The sequence below is a fragment of the Chiloscyllium punctatum genome, chromosome 42 (assembly GCF_047496795.1).
Source record: "Chiloscyllium punctatum isolate Juve2018m chromosome 42, sChiPun1.3, whole genome shotgun sequence".
NCBI lineage: Eukaryota > Metazoa > Chordata > Chondrichthyes > Orectolobiformes > Hemiscylliidae > Chiloscyllium > Chiloscyllium punctatum.
This window is the reverse complement of record NC_092780.1, coordinates 30,068,750-30,096,280: the sequence shown is the minus strand read 5'-3', so window position 1 is coordinate 30,096,280 and position 27,531 is coordinate 30,068,750. Positions and strand designations below refer to the sequence as shown.

The following is a 27,531-nucleotide window of genomic DNA, read 5'->3' as shown; positions in this document are numbered from 1 at the left end:
GCTTAGTATTCCTGCACTCTTGCTGCACACTTTTTTATGGTGTCTTTGTACACATAGATTGAAAGCAAAATAAAATGTCACAGTTAATGCTGTTGAGCTCATTACCATCAATGAGATCATCATATATTTCCATATTTTATTCTGATACTTCTTCCTCAACACCAGTTTATTCCATTTGAAAGCAATCAATATTTTAATGATCACAGCTTCAGTCCAAGGGGTCTGGTAAGTAAGAGAAGGATTATCAATGGATTGCACAGATATCCAGAACCAGTCATTTACACAGTATGTTATCTTTTACTAAATGCCAAGTAATAACTAGAACCATGGATTTTTATATTTTGATTACATTGTGGTCTAAGATTTGTCTTAACATTTTGGGGATTACTAGTAGATTAAATGTTTCTTCATTTTCTGAAAAGAAAGGTTTTGATTTTCTGCTTATTATTTAAAATGCTTTATTGCAGGCATTAAGATAAAGCCGATCATAAATTTTAGCTTACAAAGACTATTGCATGAGATTGCAACCTAAGTGGAAATTTGCAATTCAAAACAACCAAATTTATTGAAGAACTCCATATCCCAAGGAAGAAATAAATTGACAAGATTTCACTTTTTGTAACTTTTATTTTAATACAAATCAAAATCATTATAAATTAAACATAAGTTAAAAGGCAAATCATGTTCAGTGGAATTATAAATAGTGCACAGAATTGTGGATACAACAGAGACTACCACCTGCAAATTTCCAGGCAGTCCACTTCACCTATACTGTTGCAGTTTCTGTCAGAGAGTTCCTCCAAATACAAGTGTTCCCTGCCAACCAAAAATAGAGCGTTCCTATGAAACCGTTCGTAAGCCGAAACGGTGTAAAGTGAAGAGAGCAATTGCCATAAGTTATCAAGAAAACATTTTTGAGCGTTCCCAGAACCGAAAAGTAACCAACCAAATCATACCAAATAATACATAAAACCTAAACTATCACTAACATATAGTAAAGGCCATCGGAGGTTGGTGTGGTGGGAGGTACAGGATACCTTTGGAGACATCTTGCCATCGGATGCATAAAATAAATCGAGAGAAAGCACAAATGCTCACAGACACAGTTCAAAGCTATAGTGACTTGATGCTAAGAAGCTGAGTGTAGTTCCCGGGGAAGGCACTTGGCGTTTTATCATAAAAGTGAAAATCCTCTTTCGGTTCGCGAAAACAGAGTAGGTCTTTCATAAAAGTGAATTGGCATAAAGCAAACGTTCAAAAAGCAGGGGAACCTGTAACTTTCTATTTCCTTTCCTTCAAAGACGTAATTCATTCTCTGCAACTGGTAGCTTCCGTTAAATGGGTTTCCACTTGTGAACTCTTCCCTATGTGATGCGCTTCTTTGTAGAAATTTTTCAGCTCTTAGCTCCTGTCAGTTGCAGTATTGCAGATCCCTCAGTTATGGCTTTACCTTCATGTGATATAGCCAGTTCTGTGCAGTCAATAATTCAGATATAAAAGCAAGGCAGTACAGTGGCTCAGTGATTAGCTCTGCTGTCTTACAGTGCCAAGGAGCCAGGTTTGATTCCTATCTCAGGTGACTGTTTGGAGTTTTCACATTCTCCCTGTGTCTGTATGGGTTTTCTCCCACAGTCACAAAGATGTGCAGATCGGGTGAACTGGCTGTGCTAAATTGCCCACAGTGCATTAGTCAGAGGGGAAATGGGTCCGGGTGGGTTACTCGGAGAGTTGGTGTGGACTTGTTGGGCCAAGTGGACTGTTTCCACACTTAGAGAACCTAACCAGAGAGAGTTTTCTTGCAAATGCTTTCTAACTACTTAGGAACCCAGCTCTCTCACTTGGCTTATTGATTGTCTCTAGTTACTACTTTCTTCCTTTGTGCATTTTAACTTGCTGTTGGTACTTCTTCCAGGTTAAGGATCACAAGGTAACGTGGACCAATATTTCTTATTATCCAAATATTAAAATTGATTCCTTCATAAAAGATACACACTCTTAAAAAGTATTTTTCAAACATTTTAAACATGTAGGTAATCTAATCTAATCTAATTAAAATATTCCTTTCTTAAGTGTCTGTTAATAATTGATCTGCTCTGACAATGAGTGCCTGGTAGGCTATTCAGCTGCAGTTTGCATCACATGTCAATCATCAGGTTCTCACAGAATACCTGAGTACATAATTCCAGCAGGCTATAGACAAGAGTGGAAACTCTTGCCTCTGCAACCCAAGTACTATCATGTTGAAAGGCACAATTTCACTCTTTAACTGGCATTAGGGGGCCTGACTATTAAATTGTGCTGCCATTTTTGACCCGTTGCTCCTTTCCTTTCCACTGAAGTCAATAGATTGGAGGAGTAGGCACAGTATATGATGGCTCGTCAAATATCTACCAGGCATTGCCTGCCACTTTTGTATCCTTTCCCAAAATTTAATAGTATCCCACAAATATAACCCCTGATAATAAACATGATAAAGGGTTGTGCAAGTATAGTTTGAAATAACAGTACCTCTCCCTTAAAAATAAGTTTCCGGAAAGGTCTTAGCAGTCACCTCTAAATTTTCAGATTTATTTGTTATTCTATTAAAAAAAAACAAAATTAACTTTAACAAATGTGAGAAGCAAAATCAGCAAGTTCCCATCAGTTGTCATTCCTTTACTAAATTCCTTAAACTAAGCTTCAGGATTTGCTGAGAGATGTTCCTTTTCATTGGCTGATGTCTCCCACTAGCAAAAACTGATTACAAAGATGCCTATTGCATTGCGTTGTGATGGCAATAAAACAGGACAGGCTGTTTTTTTTTAGGTAAAAACAATGACTGCAGATGCTGAAAACCAAATACTGGATTAGTGGTGCTGGAAGAGCACAGCAGTTCAGGCAGCATCCAACGAGCAGCGAAATCAACGTTTCGGGCAAAAGCCCTCCTGATGAAGGGCTTTTGCCCGAAACGTTGATTTCGCTGTTTTTTTTTAGCCTGCTAAGACCTTTCCAGAAACTGTTCAGACAAGATGAAATCCACAACAAATCATAGGTATTCGTATGTTTAAACATTTACAGTACTTAGTGTTGAAGGGTTGGGCCATAATTACATGGCAACATGTTTGACAAGAGTGCCTTGACACTACTTATGTTTGACTCAAAAAATGTTTGAAATTATACATTATTAAAAAGAACAGTGGCAGTCCATTAACACACCTTTGTCCTGAGGCTGGAACAATTCAAAGTAATCTGTTCCAAAAGTAAGTCTCAAAAAGAGTGACACTGTTCCTTTACGAATCATTCTGTCAGAACAGGAATGGATTTCTGAAAATAGATGAAGTTTGCAAAATTTAAACGTCACCAACACTTCTCCCCATTTTCCTTTTCTTTTCCCCATCATCTTTGTAACATGTTCATCCTTTTCATCTGCTCATTTTAACTGATTTTGTATTTTTCAATTTTCTTCAGTTCGTTTTTTTGTTGCTTATTCACTTCGCTTCCTTCCCTACTTTTATTTTTCTGTGAACACTTACCTTCTGGCCTTCAATGTTGTGTGTCTGGAACATTTTCTCATTGTCGGTGCCTGCGGCAATGCCTATAGAACTGAACTGCAAAGGGATACTCTCCCGGATTTACCACAGCCTCAGTTAGTTAATCCTAATTGTATGACAATTTTCTATACTCAATATCCTGATTGATAATATTTTCCTGTTATACAGAATCCCTACAATGCAGAAAGAGGCCATTTAGCCAACTGACTCTGCAAAGACTCTCCAAAGACCATCCCACCCAGACCCAGCCTTCCATCTTATCCCTGTAACCCTGTTTTTCCCATGGCTAATCCACCTAGTCTGCATATCCCTGGATAGTATGGGCAATTTAACATGGCCAATCCACCTAACCTGCATGTCTTTGGTCTGTGAAAGGAAACTGGAATGTCTGACAGAAACCCATGCAGATATGGGCGGAATGTGCAAACTCCAAACAGGCAGTCATCCAAATCTGGGATTGAACCCAAGTCACTGACGCTGTGAGGCAGCATTGCTAACCGTTGAGCCACTGTACCACCTAGGAGGAGTAGCTGGGAGTGACTATGTGCAAGGACTAGCTCTTGTTGGTTTTGCTTTATGTAGTCTTTACTTTGAAACATAAAAGTTCTCCGCACCCACAGTGAGATGTGTGATAAAAGGGATCATCAGGAGATGATGTCGAACTTTTACAAGTTGCTTGTTAGACCTCAGCTGGAGCACTGAGTCCAGTTCTGATAAAGAAGGATGTTTACAAGAATGGTTCCATGGATGAGGAACTTGATATTGTTCTACTTGAAGAGAAAAATGCTGAGTGGAGATCAGGTAGAGGGTTTCAAAATCATGAGCAGGTTGGATAAAGTAAATAGGGAGAAACTGTTCTCACTCATAAAAGGAGTAAGAACAAGGAGAAAGAAATATGAAGTGATGTGCAAAAGGAGGAAGGGTCGTACAACTGGAGTTGACTAACTGAGGATGTGATAGAGCAGGTCATTGCTGCAGGCACCAATGACGAGAAAAGGTTCCAGACACACAGTTTTCATCATTGTGATGGGCACAAGTGAGGAACAATGTTTTCACACAGTGAGTGGTTAGGGTATGGAATGCACTGCCTAGAAATGTGGTGGAGGTAGGTTCAGCTGAGGTGTTCAAAAGAGCATTGGATCCTTATTCGGATAAAAAATATAATGCGGGAGAGTATGGGCAAAAGCAAGAGTTTGGCACAAGGTCATGATGCACATTTAATGAGCTGGTGCAGACACAATGGGCCAAATGACTTATTTCTGCACCGTAACAATTCCGTGATTCTGTGACAATAAAGGGGGTGAAAATCTATATGTATTAGTCTTGGACAATGCCAATGGAGCATTGGCCAACTCTATGATAGCTCACAATCTCTGATCGCCAGCCCTTTGTTTTTGATTCCTGCATAATAGTGTCAGGGCAGGGCTCCTGCTGATCCTGGAAGAACAATAGGTAATGGAGCTAAGCTGAGGCTGGATACTTTTGAACTGCACCTTGGTACTCACTCAGGGAATGGTGTAGGGTTGGTGTGGGCACACCTGTTCTTACATTGATGTGGTGTATACATAGACTCCATGGCTTGACCCTTAAGGGAGAAAAGCTTGAATTTTTCCATTGTACAGAGTGTCTCTATCGTGGCAAGAATTGTGGATGAGCCCAGAAAGAAATGTCATTTGTCCAACACAGCACTTCCCATTTTCCTTCATGTTAATCTTAATGCCAAAATGGGAACGCTCCTGGACCCAATTTCTTAGTTTCTCTGTTACCTACTTCTCACAAAGTTGCAGCCACATTTATTGTACATTTATGTTGCATGTTTGTAAGTACAGTAACGCCTCGACTTACGAACTTAATCCGTTCCAGGACCCGGTTCGCGAAATTTGTCCCATTTGAATTAATGTAATTCCAATTGATCCATTCCCCAGCCCCAAAAACATACTTTCTTTAATGTTATTTTTACTTATTTGTGGCACTGAAATTTAAAATAACCTTCATTATAGAAAAATACTCTATCACTACAATAAAACTGATAATTGTACTGCACTTTACCTTTGTGGTTGTTAGTTGCTGGCCCGGGTGGATGGTGGAGGAGGAGAGGAAGAGGAGGACTACGTCTTCGAAGGAGATCCTCCTTCCAGAAGAATGTCGGGCACTTGTTCAGATATTTCTGGAGTCTTTTCTCTTTTTTGTCTCTTGGAGGTTGGTGATGCCGCAAGAAAATGATCCAGAGAAACTTGTTTTTTCCTTTGTGGCAGAATTTTCCGAAAATGGGACATCACATTGTCATTTAAAATGTTCACTGCTCTGTTGGTCACAGTTTTGTTAGGGTGAGGCCTCTCAACAATAGCCTGCACTTCACTCCATTTGCTACAAATGTCTTTGATTTGAACACTTGATACATCTTCCCTCTCTTCTTCCTCCTCTCCAGAATGCTCCTCCTGCATAACCTTCACCTGCCCCTGTTGCAATTCAACAAGATCTTCTGTGCTGAGTTCTTGTCTGTGGTCCTCCAACAGCTCTGCCAAATCATCCTCGTTGACCTCCAAGCCCAAATTTTGGTCCAGGATCACAATCTCGTTCACTACATTTACTGATGTAGCAACGAACGATGTTCATAGCGCACAGCAAAGACGAACTGAATGAGATCATGCGGGGCCCGAGAGCTTTTGCGTTCAAAGCGCGGGTAGCAAAGCAGAAAATGAAACCATGTGGTCGCACATGGACTTTTTGCGTTCATACCTTCGTTCGTACCTTGAATTTCATACGTACGCTGAAGCAAAATTTTACATATTTGTTCATGAACGGGGTCGCTCGTATGTCGAGGCGCTACTGTATTGAAGAAATAAAATCTGCTGGCATGGTACCCAACTTTCTGCATTACAAACCTGCCACTGGTCCATCTGATACGTACACCATGGTGACAGTAGAAGGATGTACCAGTATACAGTAAATGTAGTACATACATATGTCAGCAAGGGACAAGTAGCACATAATGGGGCACCTTTGATAGCGTCAGTACATACTAATCAATGATATACTCTTGAAGTTGTAATGTATGAAACATTGCAGCTAATTTTGAACCAATAAAATTCTAGAAACAGCAATATGATAATAAAACAGCTGATCTGTTTTTTCTGAAAATGATTGAGGAATCATTTGGCAAAGCCACTGGAGAAACGTCCCCTACTTTTCATTGAAGTAATACCATGGGATCTTTTATACCTATCTGAGAGGCAGACAGAGCCTCTGACTGATTCAAAAGGCAGTACCTCTAACTCAACAGCACTCCTTCAGTACTGCATTGAAGGGTCAAACTAGACTTTAGTCAAGACTCTTGCAGAGATTTATGTTCAGAAACCACACAATCCAAAGGGAAATCAATTGGCAGTTTCATAGATACAGTTAATGCTGGATTTGGTGGTTTGTTTATTCAAGTCTGAGCCAGTTCTCCCACAGGCACATCATGCATTGATGTCCTGTAAAAAAACCGCAGGCAATGAACTACAGCTGTGTCCAACAGTATTTTGCCCCACTGTTCAAATTCCTTCACAGTAACATACAATATTTGCGTATTTCAGGTACAATCTGATTAAATTCCCTGTTCTGATCTGGCTTGATTTGTTGAGCAGGGTTGTTCATCATTTTATGCAGTGGTGGCTGGCCATTTTCTCAGTCAGCTCAAAGTTTTGATGTGGAGGTGCCAGTGTTGGACTGGGGTGGACAAAATCTGTGCTGAACTAAAGTAAAAAATTGAGTTTCTCCAGATGCAGATCTATTGTGGACATTACTCATTCAAACCTTGATCTTTTACCTATAAATTCTGTGGCGGTTTGTATTGTCTCACACTAGTTGCTTGAGGAAGGAACAAGGGCTTTTCAAATAAATCTGATGGACTATGACCTGGTGTTGTGTAATTTTTGACCGAACTCAAAGTTTGAGTGAGTAGTGAATACACCAGATCTGCATCTAGAGAAGCTCAATTGTCTACTTTGATTCAGCACAGATTGAGGCCCCATTAGTCCCTGAAGTGAAGTCTGTCACACAACTACGTTAGATCTGAGATGGTTTAAAGAGTATTTATTAACAATTGGGAACAGAGAAAATCATTTTAGAAGGGCTTACTTAAATGAGAAAAACTAGTCATGGGAGACAATTATTTTGACAAGTTGAAGTTTTGAATTGCACAGACCATATTCATTGCATTAAATTGAAGTCAATGAAATAATATTTTTATAATAATATGACAGTTGGACAGAAATTCAATTTCCTGAACTCCTTTGTAGCTTTGTAATTTAGTTCCAGGTCCTTGAGATGGGATCTTCCCAGCCCCATGGAGTTTTTTTGTGTTAAATCTGCTCCCTAACACATTCTCAACTCAAGAGTGATCTTGTTGGAGGTGGAGTCAAACTGACCATGGCAACACACCCACCAGTAGCAGGCAGATGGCTGAGGCATTTATTGAAGTAACTAATAGCCACTTATTGAAGAGTCTGAGGTTTGCCAAGGATGAGGCAGAGTAGGAGGTCAGGGTACCATCAGGGTAGACTTATGGCACTTTGAGAATGAAAACTAGCAATGGTGCCTGCACTGATGTACACATGGATTTGCCTCAGCTGTAGACAAATCTAGGCTGACGGTCACAGAATAAGAACTTTATTGTCAGCTTGAACTGCTGTCCCCCGCTCCATTCAAATCTTTATCCACCTGTCTCAGGAATCCAACTGGCCTTCCTGCCTCCTCAACTCATCCACCATCACTACATAAAATGGCAAATGCAAAGATAGCATGCTAAATGGCTGCCCCCAGGAAGACTATGAAGCAGGATAGGCTATGGACACCAATGAGTCTGATCTTACAGCAATGGAACATGGAAGCATAACTTCAAAGTCCTCAAGAGAGCAGGACAAGGCTGTTGGGGCCTTCGAACCTGCTCCACCATTCGACAAGATCATCGCTAATCTCATCACAGTCTCAATTCCACTTTTCTAACTGCCTTCATAAACCTTTGTCTGTCAAAAATCTATCCAACTCAGACACAAATTAATTCAATGTTTACATTCCGCTGAAGAAAATTCCACAGGTTAATGCCCCTCTGAAAGAGAGAGAGAACATAAAACTCATCTTCACTTAAAAGGAAGACCTTTTATTTTTGAACTGTATCTTTTGGTTCGAGTTATTTACAGGCTTCCTTTCTTACTCTGTGTTTTTTTTTGCCAGTAGATAGGTGTGAGGCGTAAAACATGACCAGAGATTGATACCTCTTAAGAATGTAAGTAGGCCATTCGGCCCCTTCATTGATTAGTTTCTGGTTGATAAGAATTGTAACTCCATTTATTCTCCTTGGTTCTGTAATCTTTAATGCTTTTAAGAACTGAGAACATAGTATATAGAATCTGGAACAGTATAGCACAGGAACAGACCCTTTGGCCCCTCCTGTCTGTGCTGACTATGGTGCTATTTTAAACTAATCCGCTCCACCTGGACATGATCCATATCTCACTTCTCCCTGCCTGTTAATATGTGTCTAAATGTCTCTTAAACTTTGCTATCATATCTACTTCCAGTCTTGTTAATCCAAGCTTTGAAAGTTATGATTAATTTAGCCTTAATCACTTTTTTAAAGAGGTGGTTCCAGAATACAACTGACCTTCAGGCATGCCTGAAAGAACAAACTTTAATTTTCTGTTTATGCCTCCTGTGAAAAGATTTTCTCTCAATCGACCCTATTAATTTCTTGGATAACCTGAAGCACCTCAATTAAAATCACCACTTAAGCACCTTGGCTTTTTATTTAACCTTTTTTAGGGAAGACCTGTCAAATTGTGCCATTCAGGCAATTGACAGGCCAGCTATGGGCCTTCCTTGGATTCAAGGATTTTGGGTCAGGGCACTCCATCCACACGGGCTGCTGGCTAATCATATGCCTGAAGTTCCATTTTAAAGCAGGACCACAGGATGTCTGCTGTTGAAATGACTACCAGCTGAGATCCAGGATCATTATTGACCTAGGACACAGGTGGCGGTAAGGGATTTGTGGGGTTACTGTCAGTGGAACACCCCTTCATGCCTGAACTAAGGTATTAAGTGCCTTTGAACAAGGGAATAGGAAACCCCAATGGGAAACTCGCCAGATTTCACTTGTTGCTCCCTGGGCCCCTCACGATGAAACCCCTGCCTGCTACTGGGTGAATACTGGCTGAGACACTTCGCTGGACGTTAATTGCGCATCTCTTTGCCTCACCTGGAAAAACTTCCCACCATGGACCATGAGGTGGAATGAGAGAGTTGGTTGGGTTCACACTCACCTCTCACGCTCCTGCCTCATTAAATGCACTGCTCCATGAAACCAGCCACAGGAAACAGCATTACATTCCACTCTTAATCTTCTTTATTCAGGGCAATTCAAGCCTCGACTATGCTTGTAAATTAAGTCTCTTAAACCTGATATCTTTCTGATGAGGTGTGCACACTTCAGAACTAATATATCCTTATTGAGGTTCAGTACTAAGAGTTAAACTGAACTGAACACAATACTCTAGATAAGACCATAAGACCATAAGACATAGGAGTGGAAGTAAGGCCATTCGGCCCATCGAGTCCACTCCGCCATTCAATCATGGCTGATGCGCATTTCAGCTCCACTTGCCAGCGTTCTCCCCGTAGCCCTTAATTCCTCTAGACAACAAGAACCTATCAATCTCGGCCTTGAAGACATTTAGCGTCCCGGCTTCCACTGCACTCCGTGGCAATGAATTCCACAGGCCCACCACTCTCTGGCTGAAGAAATGTCTCCGCATTTCCGTTCTGAAATGACCCCCTCTAATTCTAAGGCTGTGTCCACGGGTCCTAGTCTCCTCGCCTAACAGAAACAATTTTCTAGCATCCACCTTTTCAAAGCCATGTATTATTTTGTACGTCTCTATTAGATCTCCCCTTAATCTTCTAAACTCCAACGAATACAATCCCAGTATCCTCAGCCGTTCCTCATATGCTAGACCTGTCATTCCAGGGATCATCCGTGTGAACTCTATCCAGAGATTGAGTGGTAAATTATTAAGTGTCCATATCTTTCTGAAAGTGTTGTCTGCAGTAACCATTTAGCTGTTTTTATATTACATTAAATATTAAAGTAAGGTAAGAAAATAAAGTAAAATTCTTCCAGTCTTAGAAAGTATAAATAAACTCTATTGAAGAGTAGCTGATTAGTCATTTCGTTAAAGCGTTCAATCTAAATATTGCCCCACATGCTAGTGAGGAGAGGTACTAGCTTGCAAGTATTGTAGGTTTCAAACAGTGTGATTGAGATATAGTGAGTTAAGTCAAGTGAGGAGAAGGTGCTGTTTTAGTTCTGCCTTTTTAAAATTTGCTTTCTTCATGACTCACTATTTGGTTTCTACCTCACTGCAACTGAATTGGTGAGTCACTGGTAAATTACTCATAATAAGTAGTGCTGTTGGATACAGCAGGGCAGCTTGGCTGAGTGAAGTGTACAACGTTTGGAATATGGGATTTTGAGAACTCACCGTGCATCTAACACGAACACATCAGCAGGATTTCACTGACTATGCAAGATTTTCCCAGGGTTGAAGTCGAATGGTAACTGCAGTCACTTGTCTATGCCTCTCATTTGAATGCACAAATTGAAATAGAACGATATGAATTAATTACCATGACAAAGACATGGCTACAGGTTGACTGAGATTAGAACTGGCAATTCAAGGATATTCATCATTTAAGAGGGATAGATTAAAAGGAAAAAGATTAGATTACTTACAGTGTGGAAACAGGCCCTTCGGCCCAACAAGTCCACACCGCCCTGCCGAAGCGCAACCCACCCATACCCCTACATTTACCCCTTACCTAACACTCTGGGCAATTTAGCACAGCCAATTTACCTCACCTGCACATCTTTGGACTATGGGAGGAAACCGGAGCAAACCCACACAGACACGGGGAGAACGTGCAAACTCCACACAGTCAGTCGCCTGAGGCAGGAATTGAACCCGGGTCTCTGGCACTGTGAGGCAGCAGTGCTAGCCACTGTGCCGCCCACAGTGGGGATCGTGCTCTAAAAATAAGGGCTAATATCTGCACATTTGTAAGAAAGGATCTTTGATGGAAGGCACAATATGTGGGTATCATGGTGGCTCTGTATTCAGCACTGCTGCCTCACATCACCAGAGACCCAGGTTCAATTCCAGCCTTGGGCAACTGTCTGTGTGGAGCTTGCATATTCTCCCTGTGCCTGTGTAGGTTTCTTCCCACTATTCAAAGGTGTGTGGGTTAGGTGAATTAGCCATGCTAAATTGTCCATAGTATTCAGGGATGTGTAGGTTAGATATATCATTCAGGGGGAACGTAGGGGAATGGGTCTTCAGAAAGTTGATGTGAACTTGTAAGAAAGTGGTTTCTTATAAATGGCCTGTTTCCACACTGTTGGGATTCTATGTAGAATCTGTTTTGCTCGGGCTAAGAAAAAGCATTGGAATCAAGCATGGGTAGGGTTGCTAATAGAACACCAACACTCGTGCCAACGATGGGAATATTGTAATTTAGGAAATTAGAGCTGCATGTAACTTGGAAAATACAGTAATAGTAGGTTACTTCAACTTGCATATACCCTTGATTAACTAAGGCAGCACTAATGTTGCAGAGCATGATTTCCTGCAGTGTATATGAGATGTTTTTCTGGATCAGTATATTTAAGAGAGTTTGGGCTGTTTGGGATTTCTCATTTTGTAATGAGAAAGGGCTTACTAATAAATTAGCTGTCAAGGACCCTTTTGGTAATGGTGTCCATAATATGAGAGAATTTTCACATAAAAGTTGAAGCGGCACAGTTCATTCTGAAAACTAGAGGCTTAAATCTGAGTGAAGGAAACTGAGGTTATGAGTGGCAAGCTGTTAAGATTGGGAAAATACAGTTTGACAATACATGTGCAATGGCCTAGTATGTAAGGAAATACTATAAAGTTGACAACAAATATTCTTTGAAGATACAAACATCCAATGGAAAAGGTAACTCAACTGTGGTTAATGAAAGAAACTAAAGAATGCATTTTAGCAAAGGAAGTGGCTTTTACAAATGCCAGAGATTGTGGAAAGGCTGAGGATTGGGAGCAATTTAGGATCATGTGAAAGAGGTCAATAATCTGATGAGGAAAGGGAAAATATAACATGAATGCTAGCCAGCATAGAACATAAAAGTGAACTACAAAATCTTTGATCAATATGTGAAAGGAAGAAGATTAGAATTAGTAAATGTGATCCCTTTACAGTTGAGGACAAGGGAAATTACACTGGAGAACAGAGGAATGGCAGAGAGATGGAACAGTTAACATGTATCCACATTCTCAGAAGAAAGTAGAGAAAATCTCCCAGAAATATTAGGCAACCAAGCGACTCGACTAACTGAAGAGCTTCAAGAAATAAGTATCAGTAAAGAGTCTTTGAAAGATCAGCTGAATTACTTTCTCAAAAGGTAGTGGATGCAGAATCTTTAAATATTTTTAAGGCAGGGTAGATTCTTTTTTACCAAGAGGATGAAAGATCATCAGAGCTATGCAGGATTGTAGAGTTGAGGTTAAAGTCATATCAACCATGAATTTCTTGGAGCAGTCTCGAAGGGCCTGATAGCATTTGTTTGTACTCTTGGACCAGATGAGATTCATCCCAGATGAATGCATGAATGGTTATCGTTCAAAATTCTGCAGATTTTGGAAAGGGTCCTGCTGACTGGAAAATAGTAGGTGGAGATCCTCTATTTGTGAAGAGAGGAAGAGAAAGCATATACAAGTACGGACCTGTTGTTTGAAATTTCTAGTAGTGAAATTGTGAAAATCTATTATAAAGGATATGATTACTGAACATTTAGAAAATAAAACAAAATTGAACAAGGTCATCATGAATTTAAGAAAGGAAAGTCATGTTTGGCCAACTTGTTTTGTTTTTTGAGGATGTTTAACACAGCACAGATACGATTTATTCGCAATTTCAGAAAGCTTTTGTTAAGATCCCACATGAGAGGTTACTAAATATGGGATTGGGAGGAATATACTAGTATGGATTACGAACTGTTTAATAGATAGAAAGCAGAGAGTGAGAACAAATGGGTCTTCCTCAGGATAGCAAGCTGTTACTTATGGTGTACCACAAGGGTCAGTATAAGGTCCACATCTGTTTACAACCTTTTATAAATGATTTGGATGTGAGAACCAATTGGAATATGTCCAAAATTGCTGATGACTCTAAGCTGGACGGGATCATCTCTTGTAAGGAGGATGCACGAGGCTTCAAGAAAATGGGACGGGTTAAGCCAATGGACCAGAAAATGGCAAGTGGAATATAATGAGTAGCACAGTGTCTAAGTGGTTAGCACTGCCACCTCACATTGCCAGGGACCCAGGTTCGATTCCAGCCTTAGTTGACTGTCTGTGTGGAGTTTGCACATTCTCCCCAGGTCTACATGGGTTTCCTCCCCCAATCCAAAGATGTTCAGGTTAGGTGAATTAGCCATGGGAAATTGCCTATAATGTTCAAGGATGTATAGGCTATGTGCCTCAGTCAGGGTGAATATCAGATAATAGGGTAGGAAAATGGGGCTGGGTGGGTTACTCTTTGGAGGGTTGGTGTGGATTTGTTGGGCCAAAGGGCCTGTTTCCACACTGTAGAAAGTCTATGTATATAAATGTGAAGTTATTCACTTCGGTAAAAAAACAGGCAGAATATTCCACAAGTGGTAAAAGTTGGGAAGTACTGGTGTCCATATTGATATGGGTATCCTTGTACAATAGTAGCTAAACACCAACGTGTGGATGCATTAAGTAAGTAGAATGGCAAATAATATGTTGGGGTTTGGGAACAAAATTAAAAATGCCTTGCTACAGCTGTATATAGCCATGGTGAGCTTTTACCTGGAGTAATGTGCATTGTTTGTCTCCTCATCTAGCAAAGAATATATTAGCCAGTAGGTAAGTACAATGGAGGTTCACCAGATTAAGTCCTGGGATGTCCAGATTGTCTTGTACTAGGTGAGGGAACTGGAGCTGCATTCTCTAGAGGGCTGAAGAACGAGGGGTTGTTTAATTGAAACTTACAAAGATTTTACTGGCATGACACAATAAGATATTTGCCTGGATAGTCCCTAAAACTAGAGGACATAATCTTAGGATGTTTTAGATTGATGTAAGAATGTCTTTGCTCAGAGGGTGATAAATCTTTAGAATGAAGTGGAAGTTCAATCATTGAGCAGATTCAAGACTGAAAATGATAGGTTTCTGGTGATGAATGATATTACAGTGTGTGGAAAAAGTGGCATTGAAGGGAGGATCATGTAATGGTGGGTCAGGCTCAAACAGGAGAGTGGCCTTCTCTTGGCTTCTCTTCATGCTTAACATAAATCACACTCTTAGTGACAGCCAGATATGCACAAGCCATTTTGTTGATAGATGAGTGTTTGATATAGTAGGCATTGCAACAGATTTTCATCTTAATCCGAAGCTGAAATCAAATTCTGCTCTGAAGGATAACATCTCATTCCTCCGCTTGTTGTAAAGGTCCTCAGTCAAATAACAGCTCGGGCAGTGTCAAACAATTCTCCGCCTGGCACAAGTCAACTGCACAAAGCCATCTGTAATTTGCTGAAAGCCTGAGAAATATTTGCAATATGTTATATAGGTTCTATTGAGGTGCCCAACTGGACTGAAGACTCGAGTGGGAGGCAGAGTTAATACCACTGGACTCAAAATCCAGGACACAAGACTAATACACTCAGGAAAAGAGGTTGATTCCCACTGTGGGGAGGTGCAACAGGGACGCAGGAGGGAGAGGCAATGGTCCAAACTCAGCTAAGGTTTTGGGGATCCAGGTTTTAATCCCACCAGAGCAGAGTTTGAATTCAATTTAAAAAATCTGGAATTCAGAATCCACTGATGACCATGAAAAATTGTCAATTGTCAGGAAAAGCTCAACTGGCTCACTAATATCTTTCGGGGAAGGAAATCCGCCATCCTCACCTGGTCTGGGATACATGTGACTCCAAATCCACAGAGTCAATGTTGTTGAATCTCTGAACCTCTGAAATGGCCTAGCAAGGCACTCAGTTCAAAGGCAACAAGGGACAAGCAATTTTTGCTGGTCAGCCAGCAACATCTGTGTCCCACCAGTGAATTTTTAAAAATGGTAAATTGCAAAATTTGTTTACAATAAATACATTCTGCAATTGAAATCAACTAGTCTAATCATAATCATTACTGGTTGCTATAGATATCCATTTAAATCATGAGTGCACTTTATCAAAAGAATCTGCCATGGTCTGGCTAACATGGAACCTCAGACCCACTGCAATATAATTGACTTATAATTGTTTTCTGATCGCAAAAATAAAATCCTCAAGCCAGAACTCAGGGAGGTTTATTCTGCATCAAGTACACTTTCATTGTATCATGATGCTTACATAAATGTACTGACACAATAGACTTTGGTCTTTTTACATCTTTTAATCTATAGACCTTAGCAATTTCAATGGTTCACATCTGTTTTGCAATTGGATTTCAACATCTTCTACATCTTCTTCTTCTGCATTCAGTCTGTTCTGTTTCCTTCCAAGTTACACTTCTACAGGTGATTTTTTTGTGAAGATTGAGGGGTCCTACAGCCAAGGCTGAACATGGGAATGGGCTGAGAGCAGAATGGCCCTGTTTCTGAGGTCAGCAAGAACTGGTGCTCCATTTTATCAGCAAAAACCTGAGGAGATGGTAGTGTACTGAAAGTGTCACTAAGTGGTCTAGAATACCCAGCTACTCCCCTCATGGTGGTTGAATTCAATCAATAAATCTGGAATTTAAAGCTAGTCTGGCGATTGGTGGCCATGATTTTATCATTAATTATGTTGTTAAAACCCATCTGGTTTACTAACCTCCTTATCAAGGAAGGAAATCTGCCACCTTTAGCTGCCAGGAGAAATTGAGGACTGCAGATGCTGGAGATCAGAGTCAAAAACTGTGGGGCTGGAAAAACAGATTCGGTCAAGCACCATCGTGGAGCAGGAGAGTCAATATTTCGACCATTTGCTCTTCATTAGAGATTCCTGATGAAGAGCTCATGCTTGAAACGTCAAGTCCCCTGCTCTTCAGATGCTGCCTGACTGACTGTGCTTTTCCAGCATTACATCTTTATCTGCCCTAAATATGGTTGACGTTTGACTGCCCTCTCAAATAGACTTTAGGGTTGGGCAACAAATGCTGGTCTTGCCAGTGACAACCACTTCATATGAAAGAAGACAAAATTGCCACTGCCTCCATCTCTGTTAAAGGCAGTGGCCTATTCCTGGCAATGATAGAAGTGGACACTGCTTGCAGCAGCCATGATTGGAGCTGTACCCATATGGTCAGGGTACATCAATTTTCAATACACGGTCAGTTCGGTGGGCTCTGGGATATCAATAACAGTCATATGGGCCCCAGTGAAGGAGGGAAGGTGTCTCACTCATTACAGGTGCACCATGCTTGACCAGGAGTGGATTGGTATAAATTTCCATTAAGTGATCCTCCTCCATCTGAGCCAAAGACTTCCTAAACATGAGCCCAGTGAGAGGGCACCAGGGTTTACCACAGAGGGTGCTACCTCACCCCATCCCAAATGATTGGTAAAATGTCAACACCTGCAGGAAGAAGCCTCTAATTGTCTAGTGCAGTGGATCATTCAAGATCTGACTATATGGCGCACCAACCACTTTCCATATTGCTGGCAAAATGACATGGTGGCATGTCACTCACTGCCTTCCAAGCTTCCAGCCCATTCCCAAAGGTTTGGGCACGAGTGACGCCCTTCACAGAACTTAATCGGCAGCACAAGAGAATGAGGTGAAGAGTTTCCATGAAATGAAATCAGATCAAGGGTCCAAAAGAATGATCGCGTTTACAAAAACTGTAATTACGTTGTACATTTATTGCTCAGGCATGTGTCTGTAAATAGACCTGATATGCTTCACCCATCATCAGTATTTGAAATTCTTACTTAGCAGGGTCTCATTGGGAGTTTATAGTCTGGCAGTTACATCAGAGGAAAGTTTTACACTCTACACCACGCTGGCCCCACTCACCCCCCAACTCAGTTGAATCAAATAAATGAATATTTCCAAGTAAAAGTGGCAGGGCATCAAAACCAGCAACTCTGAAATTGGCAGCAAATCAGCTCAAACAATAAAACATCAGTGCCAATTGTTTCACTATTAATCATGACCGCATTTTTGTGAAAACAAGTTCCTCATTTTAAACTTGCAATGGGTAACTGTGGGTCTCGGGGATTTACCAGGCAAAGTGATAGTCACACGACAGTTGGCTTCTTATGGACACTGTGGACATCCCAAGGACAAAATGAGTTGAGATTTTCACTGTAGGAGTCCAAGTGCTTGTTATGCACCATGCAGTAGTTTCCGTGGTCTCTGGCTGTCGTCGCTGTCGCTGCATGGTCCAAGGTCCCCACCAGGAATTTTTCAATGGGAGGTTTCTGAAAGCTGTAGTGCAGCCGTGAGATCATCTGCTCATGCTGCCGTTGTAGGCGCCTGTTCTCACTTCGCAGCATTCGCAGGGCCAACATGACCAGCAGCACCAGGATGAAAGCACCGGCTATGCACACAGCTATCACCGCTGCCCTGAACCAAATCTCCTTGGCATTCACCTCTTGCCGAGAGTCCTGGTTCCTGTTCCCAGAGGTCCACTTATTGGCTCGTCGGTCTGAAATAAGATTGGGAGGTCAGGTTAGCACATTATTGCAGCTTGCCAATTATTTCTAATGAGTCTGACTGACGTTTCAAATGAAGAAATCACAAACCAAATTACAACTTGTGCCTTTTACTTTGCAATAGTGTCACCACTGTTAAATGCAAATTTCCTCAGTCATGGAACCAGAAGGGGACCATTTGACCCATTTTAATAATGGAGAGATGGTGATGAAGTGATCATATCTCTGGATGACTAATCAAATGACTCAATCTTTGGAGAGGTAGATTCAAATCCTTCCATGACAACTGATGAATTTAAATTCATTTATAAACCTGGAACTAAAATTTAGTCTTACTAATGGTATCATGGAAGAATTGTCATAAAATCCCATCTGGGCAAAAGTGAGGACTGCAGATGCTGGAAATCAGAGTCTAGATTAGTGTAGTGCTGGAAAAGCACGGCAGCTCAGGCAGGATCCAAGGAACAGGCAAATCGATGTTTCGGGCAAAAGCCCTTCATCAGGTATGAAGGCAGGGAGCCTCCGGGGTAGAGAGATAAATGGGAGGGCTTAGGTGAGGCGTTGGGGCCGGGGAAACGGAAGTCTTGGAGGAGGTGGAAGGTGTGGGTGTTGTCTCAAATGTATTTGGGGAGGTCCTGGACTAGGGGGGATAGGGCAGTATTGAGGTAGGTGGAGAGGAGTTCGGTGGGGCAGGACCATGCTGAGACAATGGGTCGGCCAGGGTGGTCAGGCTTGTGGATCTTGGGAAGGAGGAAGGATCAGGCGGTGCGGGGTTCCCGAGCTATGAGGTTAGAAGCTGTGGGTGGGAGATCTCCTGAGGTGATGAGGTTCTGTATGGTCTGGGAGATGATGGTTTGGTGATGGGGGGGGTGCTGGGATCATGGCTGAAGGGGTACTAAGAGGAGTGTCTTTGAGTTGGCGTCTGGCTTCAGCAATGTAGACATCAGTGCGCCAAACTACCACTGCACCCCCTTTATCCGTTGGTTTGATGGTGAGGTTGGGAATGGAGCAGAGGGAGTGGAGGGCTGCGTGTGTGAGGGTGAGAAGTTGGAGTGGGGGAGGAGGATAGACGGGTTGCAGCGGTTAATGTCTTGGCGGCAGTTGGAAATGAAGAGATCGAGGGCGGGTAATAGGCCAGCACGGGGTGTCCAGGTGGATGGAGTGAAGGGGTCCTCAGAAGGTGGGCGAGAGTCCTGATTCCTCAGAAGGTGGGCGGGAGTCCCCTCCCATTTATATCTCCACCCCGGAGGCTCCCTGCCTTCATTCCTAGTGAAGGGCTTTTGCCCGAAATGTTGATTTTCTTGCTCCTTGGATGCTGCTGCCTGACCTGCTGTGCTTTCCCATAAAATCCCATCTGGTTCACTAACTCCCTCTAGAGAGGGAAATCTGCCACCTTTACCCAACCTGGCCTATGCATGACTCCAGACCCACAGCAATGCAGTTAATTCTTAACTATCTGAAGGAATTCACTCAGTTCAAGGGCAAGAAGAGACGGGCAATGAATGTTAGCTTTGCCAGTGGTACCACATCCCATGACGGAATAAAAGATTCCATATCGGTTCTCAATCCAAGAGGAAGATTGCGTAGTGCAGGAATAGTGAAAATAACTGTACTCACAGTAGTTTGAACATTAGAATTGTGATACCAGATTCTGCATATTGGTTCCTGTGTTTTGTGAGGTGATCACTTTTGGAAGTATGTGGGGACGAGTGAAAGATTGAGCATGTTTGAGCACCAAGCCATCACTTCTCAGTTAAAAGTCGCACAACTCCAGGTTAGAGTCCAACAGGTTTATTTGGAAGCACTAGCGCATCACACCATAAACTTTTCTTTTAAATTCTGTGCCTTACAATCTTATTCTCCACAATCACCTGATGAAGGAGCAGTACTCTGAAAGCTAGTGCTTCCAAATAAGCCTATTGGACTCTAACCTGGTCTTGTGTGATTTTTAATTTTGTACACCCCAGTTCAATACCAGAGTCTCCAAATCATCACTTCTCAGTAAACTCACTGTAGCTCAGTAAGTCCAAAGGCTGAATAGTCTCCTGCTGCTATGTTCCTATCAGCTTAATCTGTCATTCAATTAGATCAAAGCTAATTGCCTATCTCATTGCTGCTTTCCTGTGCTCTCTCTATCTCCTTTGATGTCATTCATCTCCAGAAATCTATAAGTTTCTGTCTGGAACTTAGTCAGTAATTGAGCTTCCACAGTCTTCTGTGGTAGAGACTTTCAAATGTTCATCATTCTCTGAATGAAGAAATTTATCTCCATCTCAGACTTAAATGGCCCGCCCTTTATCCAGAATTTGTGTCCTGTGGTTTTAGACTCACCAGCAGGGAAATATCCCCTGTACAAACACCCTGTAAGAATTTTGTAAATGTGAATGAGGTCACCTCTCACTCTGCTAAACTCAAGAGAACTGGACCCTTTTTCCTCCATCTGTATATCTCTATGACTTTATGTCCTCATAAAATAATCTTGTCATCCCAGGGATTCATCTGGCGAACATCTTTGCACTTCCTCTATGGCAGGTGAATTTCTTCTTAGATAAGTAGCACCATGTATTTCTGAATCAGAAAGTCCTGGGTTTAGGTTGTATTCATGAGTTTTAAATACAAAACTCAAGTGCTGTAGTCGATAAGTGCAGCATTCTTACAAGTGCTTCCTATGGGTTTACTTAAGTTGTGGCCTATTCTGCCCTCTGAGTTAGACATAAAAGATTCCATGCTGAGACAACAAAGAGCAGAGGAGATAGTCCTTGTGTCCTGACCAATATTTATCCTTCAATCTACATCACAGAAACAGATTACCTGGTCATTATCACATTGCTGTTTGTGGGAACTTGCTACAGTATGGGAGTCAAAAGAGATAATCAGGAAAATAGATGTCACAACTAGATCGGCCATGATCTCCTAAAATAAACTCCATGATCTCCTATAAGGACTGGATGAACTACCCTAACTCCTAAGTCATATGTTCAAACCTACAAATTGACTGCTGTGTTTTCGACATTGTATTAGTGATGACTCATCAAATGAGTCTTTAATTGGTTGTCAAACTCTTCAGGACATCTGTGGCCATGGAAGAATCTGTGTAGTTTGAATCATTTTTGCCACTGCATATTTTCATATGAATAATGATTTTAGTCAAGAATTAAAAGTCCAACAGAATCACATCTCAGCAAGAAGTCAACACTCTCCTCTACTTTGGGGAGACTGGACGCCTCCTAGCAGAGCGCTTTAGGGAACATCTCCGGGACACCCGCACCAATCAACCACACCGCCCTGTGGCCCAACATTTCAACTTCCCCTCCCACTCTGCCTAGGACATGCAGGTCCTGGGCCTCCTTCACCGCCACTCCCTCACCACCCGACACCTGGAGGAAGAACGCCTCATCTTCAACCCCAGGACATCAATGTAGACTTCACCAGTTTCCTCATTTCTCCTTCCCCCCACCTCACCCCAGTTCCAAACTTCCTACTCAGCACCATCCCCATGACCTGTCCGACTGGCCTATCTTCTTTTCCACCTATCCACTCCCGCCTCCTCTTTGACCTATCACCTTCATCCCACTCCCATCCACCCATTGTACTCTTTGCTACCTTTCCCCACCCTCCTCCCTGACCTATCACCTTCATCCCCACCCCCACTCACTCATTGTACTCTATGTTACTTTTTTCCCACCCCCACCCTCCTCTCATTTATCTCTCCACCCTTCAGGCACTCTGCCTGTATTCCTGATGAAGGGCTTTTGCCCGAAACATCAATTTTCCTGCTCCTCGGATGCTGCCTGAACTCCTGTGCTTTTCCAGCACCACTCTAGTCTAGAATCCGGTTTCCAGCATCTGCAGTCATTGTTTTTACCTCGTCAACCTTTTCAGACCAGGTGCTAAAAGGAGCAATTCATTAGGGTGCCAGAGTTGATTTATTAATGCAGAAACAGCCTTTTCATGCAAATGATATGGTTTCTGCAACATTAGAAACATGGGCAAACTTCATTTAAAAAGACATTTTCTGATATAATTGGGTCCCAAAAGTCGTGAGTTGAAGGACCATCCTGCTCACTCATTTTTGAAGAGTTTCCAATACAGTATCATTTGGAAGGATCTTAAAGAAGGTTCAACATAAACATTCAAGGTTTAATATTAATATTGCTTGCAATGTCCATCACTGATATCAATTTTCAAATGAACAACATAGACAAAAGCTTTCATTTGTTTAGTCATGAGTGGATTGGTCCTTCATGATTATGGGTGAATAATTTAGTGATTACAGAGGATTTTTTTTGAAAGAAACTATTCTTTCCCTTATGCGTGACACTGAGCGGGGAGGGGGGGGGGGGTGCAGTGTTCTACTAAGTAAATGACTGCATAGTATATGGGTACTGTCACTAAGACAGTTACGTTTCTCCATTTAGTAATACTAAAACTTGAAGATGTGTCAGGAAATCACTTGAAAATTCCTTAAACTTTAATGTTAAATGATTAAGAAGAGTAAACATGAGCTTATGGAAAGGAAATTATCTTAGACTAATTGGACTTTTTTGAGAATGAAACAATATTGGTAAAGGGACTCTTTGGCTGTGCTATACTTAGATTTCCAGAACTGGATTAGTGGTGCTGGAAGAGCACAGCAGTTCAGGCAGCATCCAACGAGCAGCGAAATCAACGTTTCGGGCAAAAGCCCTTCATAAGGAAGAAAGGCAGTGAGCCTGAAGCATGGAGAGATAAGCTAGAGGAGGGTGGGGGTGGGGAGAGAGTAGCATAGAGTACAATGGGTGAGTGGGGGAGGAGATGAAGGTGATAGGTCAAGGAGGAGAGGGTGGAGTGAATAGGTGGAAAAGAAGATAGGCAGGTCGGACAAGTCAAGGTGACAGTAACTGAGCTGCAAGTTTGAAACTAGGATGAGGTGGGGGAAGGGGAAATGAGGAAGCTGTTGAAGTCCACATTGATGCCCTGGGGTTGAAGTGTTCCGAGGCGGAAGATGAGGCGTTCTTCCTCCAGGCGTCGGGTGGTGAGGGAGCGGCGGTGAAGGAGGCCCAGGACCTCCATGTCCTCGGCAGAGTGGGAGGGGGAGTTGAAATGTTGGGCCACGGGGCGGTTTGGTTGATTGGTGCGGGTGTCTCGGAGATGTTCCCTAAAGCGCTCTGCTAGGAGGCGCCCAGTCTCCCCAATGTAGAGGAGACCACATCGGGAGCAACGGATACAATAAATGATATTGGTGGATGTGCAGGTGAAACTTTGATGGATGTGGAAGGCTCCTTTAGGGCATTGGATAGAGGTGAGGGAGGAGGTGTGGGCACAGGTTTTACAGTTCCTGCGGTGGCAGGGGAAAGTGCCAGAATGGGAGGGTGGGTCGTAGGGGGGTGTGGACCTGACCAGGTAGTCACGGAGGGAACGGTCTTTGCGGAAGGCGGAAAGGGGTGGGGAGGGAAATATATCCCTGGTGGTGGGGTCTTTTTGGAGGTGGCGGAAATGTCGGCGGATGATTTGGTTGATGCAAAGGTTTGTAGGGTGGAAGGTGAGCACCAGGGGCGTTCTGTCCTTGTTACGGTTGGAGGGGTGGGGTCTGAGGGCGGAGGTGCGGGATGTGGATGAGATGCGTTGGAGGGCATCTTTAACCACGTGGGAAGGGAAATTGCGGTCTCTAAAGAAGGAGGCCATCTGGTGTGTCCTATGGTGGAACTTGTCCTCCTGGGAGCAGATACGGCGGAGGCGGAGAAATTGGGAATACGGGATGGCATTTTTGCAAGAGATAGAGTGGGAAGAGGTGTAATCCAGGTAGCTATGGGAGTCAGTGGGTTTGTAAAAAATGTCAGTGTCAAGTCGGTCGTCACTAATGGAGATGGAGAGGTCCAGGAAGGGGAGCGAGGTGTCAGAGATAGTCCAGGTAAATTTAAGGTCAGGGTGGAATGTGTTGGTGAAGTTGATGAATTGCTCAACCTCCTCACGGGAGCACGAGGTGGCGCCAATGCAGTCATCAATGTAGCGGAGGAAGAGGTGGGGAGTGGTGCCGGTGTAATTACGGAAGATCAACTGTTCTACATAGCCAACAAAGAGACAGGCATAGCTGGGGCCCATACGTGTGCCCATGGCTACACCTTTGGTCTGGAGGAAGTGGGAGGATTCAAAGGAGAAATTGTTAAGGGTGAGGACCAGTTTGGCCAAACGAATGAGAGTGTCAGTGGAAGGGTACTGTTGGGGACGTCTGGAGAGGAAAAAACGGAGGGCTTGGAGGCCCTGGTCATGGCGAATGGAGGTGTAGAGGGATTGGATATCCATGGTGAAGATAAGGCGTTGGGGGCCAGGGAAACGGAAGTCTTGGAGGAGGTGGAGGGCGTGGGTGGTGTCTCGAACGTATGTGGGGAGTTCCTGGACTAGGGGGGATAGGACAGTGTCAAGGTAGGTAGAGATGAGTTCAGTGGGGCAGGAGCATGCTGAGACAATGGGTCGGCCAGGGTGGTCAGGCTTGTGGATCTTGGGAAGGAGGTAGAACCGGGCAGTGCGGGGTTCCCGGACTATGAGGTTGGAAGCTGTGGGTGGGAGATCTCCTGAGGTGATGAGGTTCTGTATGGTCTGGGAGATGATGGTTTGGTGATGGGGGGTGGGGTCATGGTCAAGGGAGCAGTAGGAAGAGGTGTCCTCGAGTTGGCGTTTGGCTTCAGAGGTGTAGAGGTCAGTGCGCCAGACTACCACTGCGCCCCCTTTATCCGCTGGCTTGATGGTGAGGTTGGGATTGGAGCAGAGGGATTGGAGGGCTGCGCGTTGTGAGGGTGAGAGGTTGGAGTGGGGGAGGGGGGACGACAGGTTGAGGCGGTTAATGTCCCGGCGGCAGTTGGAAATGAAGAGGTCGAGGGCAGGTAATAGGCCAGCGCGGGGTGTCCAGGTGGATGCAGTGTGTTGGAGGTGGGCAAAGGGGTCCTCGGAAGGTGGGCGGGAGTCCTGATTGTGAAAGTAAGCTTGGAGGCGGAGGCGACAGAAGAATTGTTCGATGTCACGTCGTGTATTAAATTCATTGATGCGTGGACGGAGGGGGATGAAGGTGAGTCCTTTGCTGAGGACTGATCGTTCGTCCTCAGTGAGTGGGAGGTCTGGAGGGATGGTGAAAACTCGGCAGGGCCGGGAGCTGGGATCTGGTGTGGGTGTGGAGCTGGGAGTGGGGTCGGAGCCAGTACCTGGAGTGGGTGTGATGGTGGGGGGAATGGGGGTGGAGTCATGAGCAGGGGTAATGTTGCCCTCGGGGTTCTGGGGTGTGGGTATAGTGACAGGGGGGTCTGTGGGGGCTGTGTCAGCAGAATGCAGGTGAGTGGCGCTGGTGGGGGTGGAAGTGGTGGTGATCATGGCAGTAGGGGTGGCGGAAGTCACTGAGCATGTGGCATCAGCGATGATGTGAGGGCCGGAAGTGGCTGTGGGAGTGGCCATGATGTGGGCGGAAGTGACGTCATCACTCAGCATGGGGGTGGTGACATTTGACAAGCTGCCCCATTAAAAGGTCTCTAAGCAATATACGACCTCATGGTTACATATTGGTGTTGATAGAGGATTGGTTAGCTAACAGCACACAGTAATTTGGTCTTTTTAGGTTAGCGGGATGTATTCAGTGGCGTGTCAGTAATAAATGTAGGGATTTCAACTCTGTACAATCCAGTTCAATAGCTTGGATGAAGGCACCTAATGTATGGCAGTTGAATTTACTAATGACACAAAGACAGGAAAGGAAGGTAAGTAAGAAGGTGAAAAAAAGTTGTGAAGAGAGTATAAGGAATCCATCTGAGGACATACATTAAATAATTGGATAAGAATTTGGCAGATGGAGTATAATGAACTTCTCCACTTTGACAGGAAGAACAGAAAAGCAGCACACTTTTTAAATGTAGAGAGATTGCAGAATTCTGGGGAAGAGAGAGGGGTCTGTGCATCCTGGTGTGTGAATCATAAAAGGTTAGCACACGTTTACAGCAAAGAGGAATGTTGTTTATTGCAAAGGAAATGAGAAAAATTTAAGAAGAAAATGAAAAGAACTGTTTTCTTTCCCTCAGTTTCATGGGTCTATGTATATCTCTTCTCCAGGGAATGATGGAGATGGGAGTCACTGAATACTTTAAGGTAGAGGTAGGTAGATTCTTGACCAACAAGAGATTCCATGTTTGGTTTAGCAGGAATGTGGAGTTGAGCAACAATTGGATCATTCATGATCTTATTGAATGACAGAGTAGGCTTGAGGGGCCAAATGGTCTCCTATTGCTCCTCATTCTGATGTTCATGTGTCTGCTCATAAAATGTTTGCAAAACACTCTCACTCACTAATGCAAGAAGTTGTCTTAGAATACCTAATCTAGGCAATCCAATATCTGAAACCAAAATCAGATCTCACTCTGGTTTTGTTCGCTATCTTAAATGGTTTTGCATTACTGTGAGATCAAAACCATTTCACAGTCTGTAAAAGATGTGATATAGCAGCTCTATAAATTCAGCATTTACAATAATTAGCTGGATGCTTTTGAAGAGTTAAATAAATCAGCTATCGGAGAGTTTATACTTTACTTGGACGAGAAGTCAAACGAATGATGTGAGTTCTTCTTTGGTTGCATCTTATAAAAACACTTAAACAAAGCATGAAACTGTTCATTTAAGGGTGGTCAGGTCTCCAATTTGGTGTTGCACGTAAACCTTCTTTTAAGTAGACACCTCAGTTTTTATTCTATTCATTTTGAATAATCTCATGACAATTGCAGTAAACAGCTTTGTGTGTTTATTACTCTATATTAAGAAATGTTTGCTATCAGTTCGAAGTTTCTCTTTTCACTTGTTTGAGCATATGCTTCCCTAATCATGCCTGTAATCTTGTGGTGGTAACTGGGAAGTAAGCTGTTGGTTCCAGTCAGAACTCCATGACAGCTGTCTGTGGGAACGCTCAGAACATCTTATTCCATTTAGGTACTTTACAGGGCAGTAGAGGGGCCTTTTCCTAGGAAGCCGTCCACTAAGAACTGCTTGCCAATCAGAAGAGACACTTGCGTGAGGCTGTGGATTGCAACTGGATGTCAAGACACACAGTAATGATGGCAGGATGGGCTTTAAGGGTGGGGTTTGGGTGGATAAGCAGCAAGTGTGGGTTGGAGAGGGGTGTGGCTTTCAGTGGGTCCCCTCTCCCTAGTTCAGGTCAGCTAAGTCCCTAGTCCCTTGATCAGCTAAAGACAGCCTTTGAAGGCATTTTCTAATCAACCTGTTAGTGCATATCTCTGGAGCAGGTGTGACT

The 27,531-nt window shown here is 43.1% G+C and overlaps 1 protein-coding gene across 1 annotated transcript in view; it reads right to left on the bottom strand.

The window, feature by feature from the left end:
• Window positions 1-11,774: 11,774 nt before the first annotated feature.
• Window positions 11,775-27,531, bottom strand: part of LOC140465864 (BMP and activin membrane-bound inhibitor homolog) — a 69,478-nt gene continuing 53,721 nt past the window's right edge. The window contains exon 3 of the mRNA XM_072561732.1: window positions 11,775-18,265. Within this exon, the coding sequence (XP_072417833.1) occupies window positions 17,856-18,265 (410 nt within the window). The 3' untranslated portion in view covers window positions 11,775-17,855. The remainder of the gene's footprint in view (window positions 18,266-27,531) is intronic.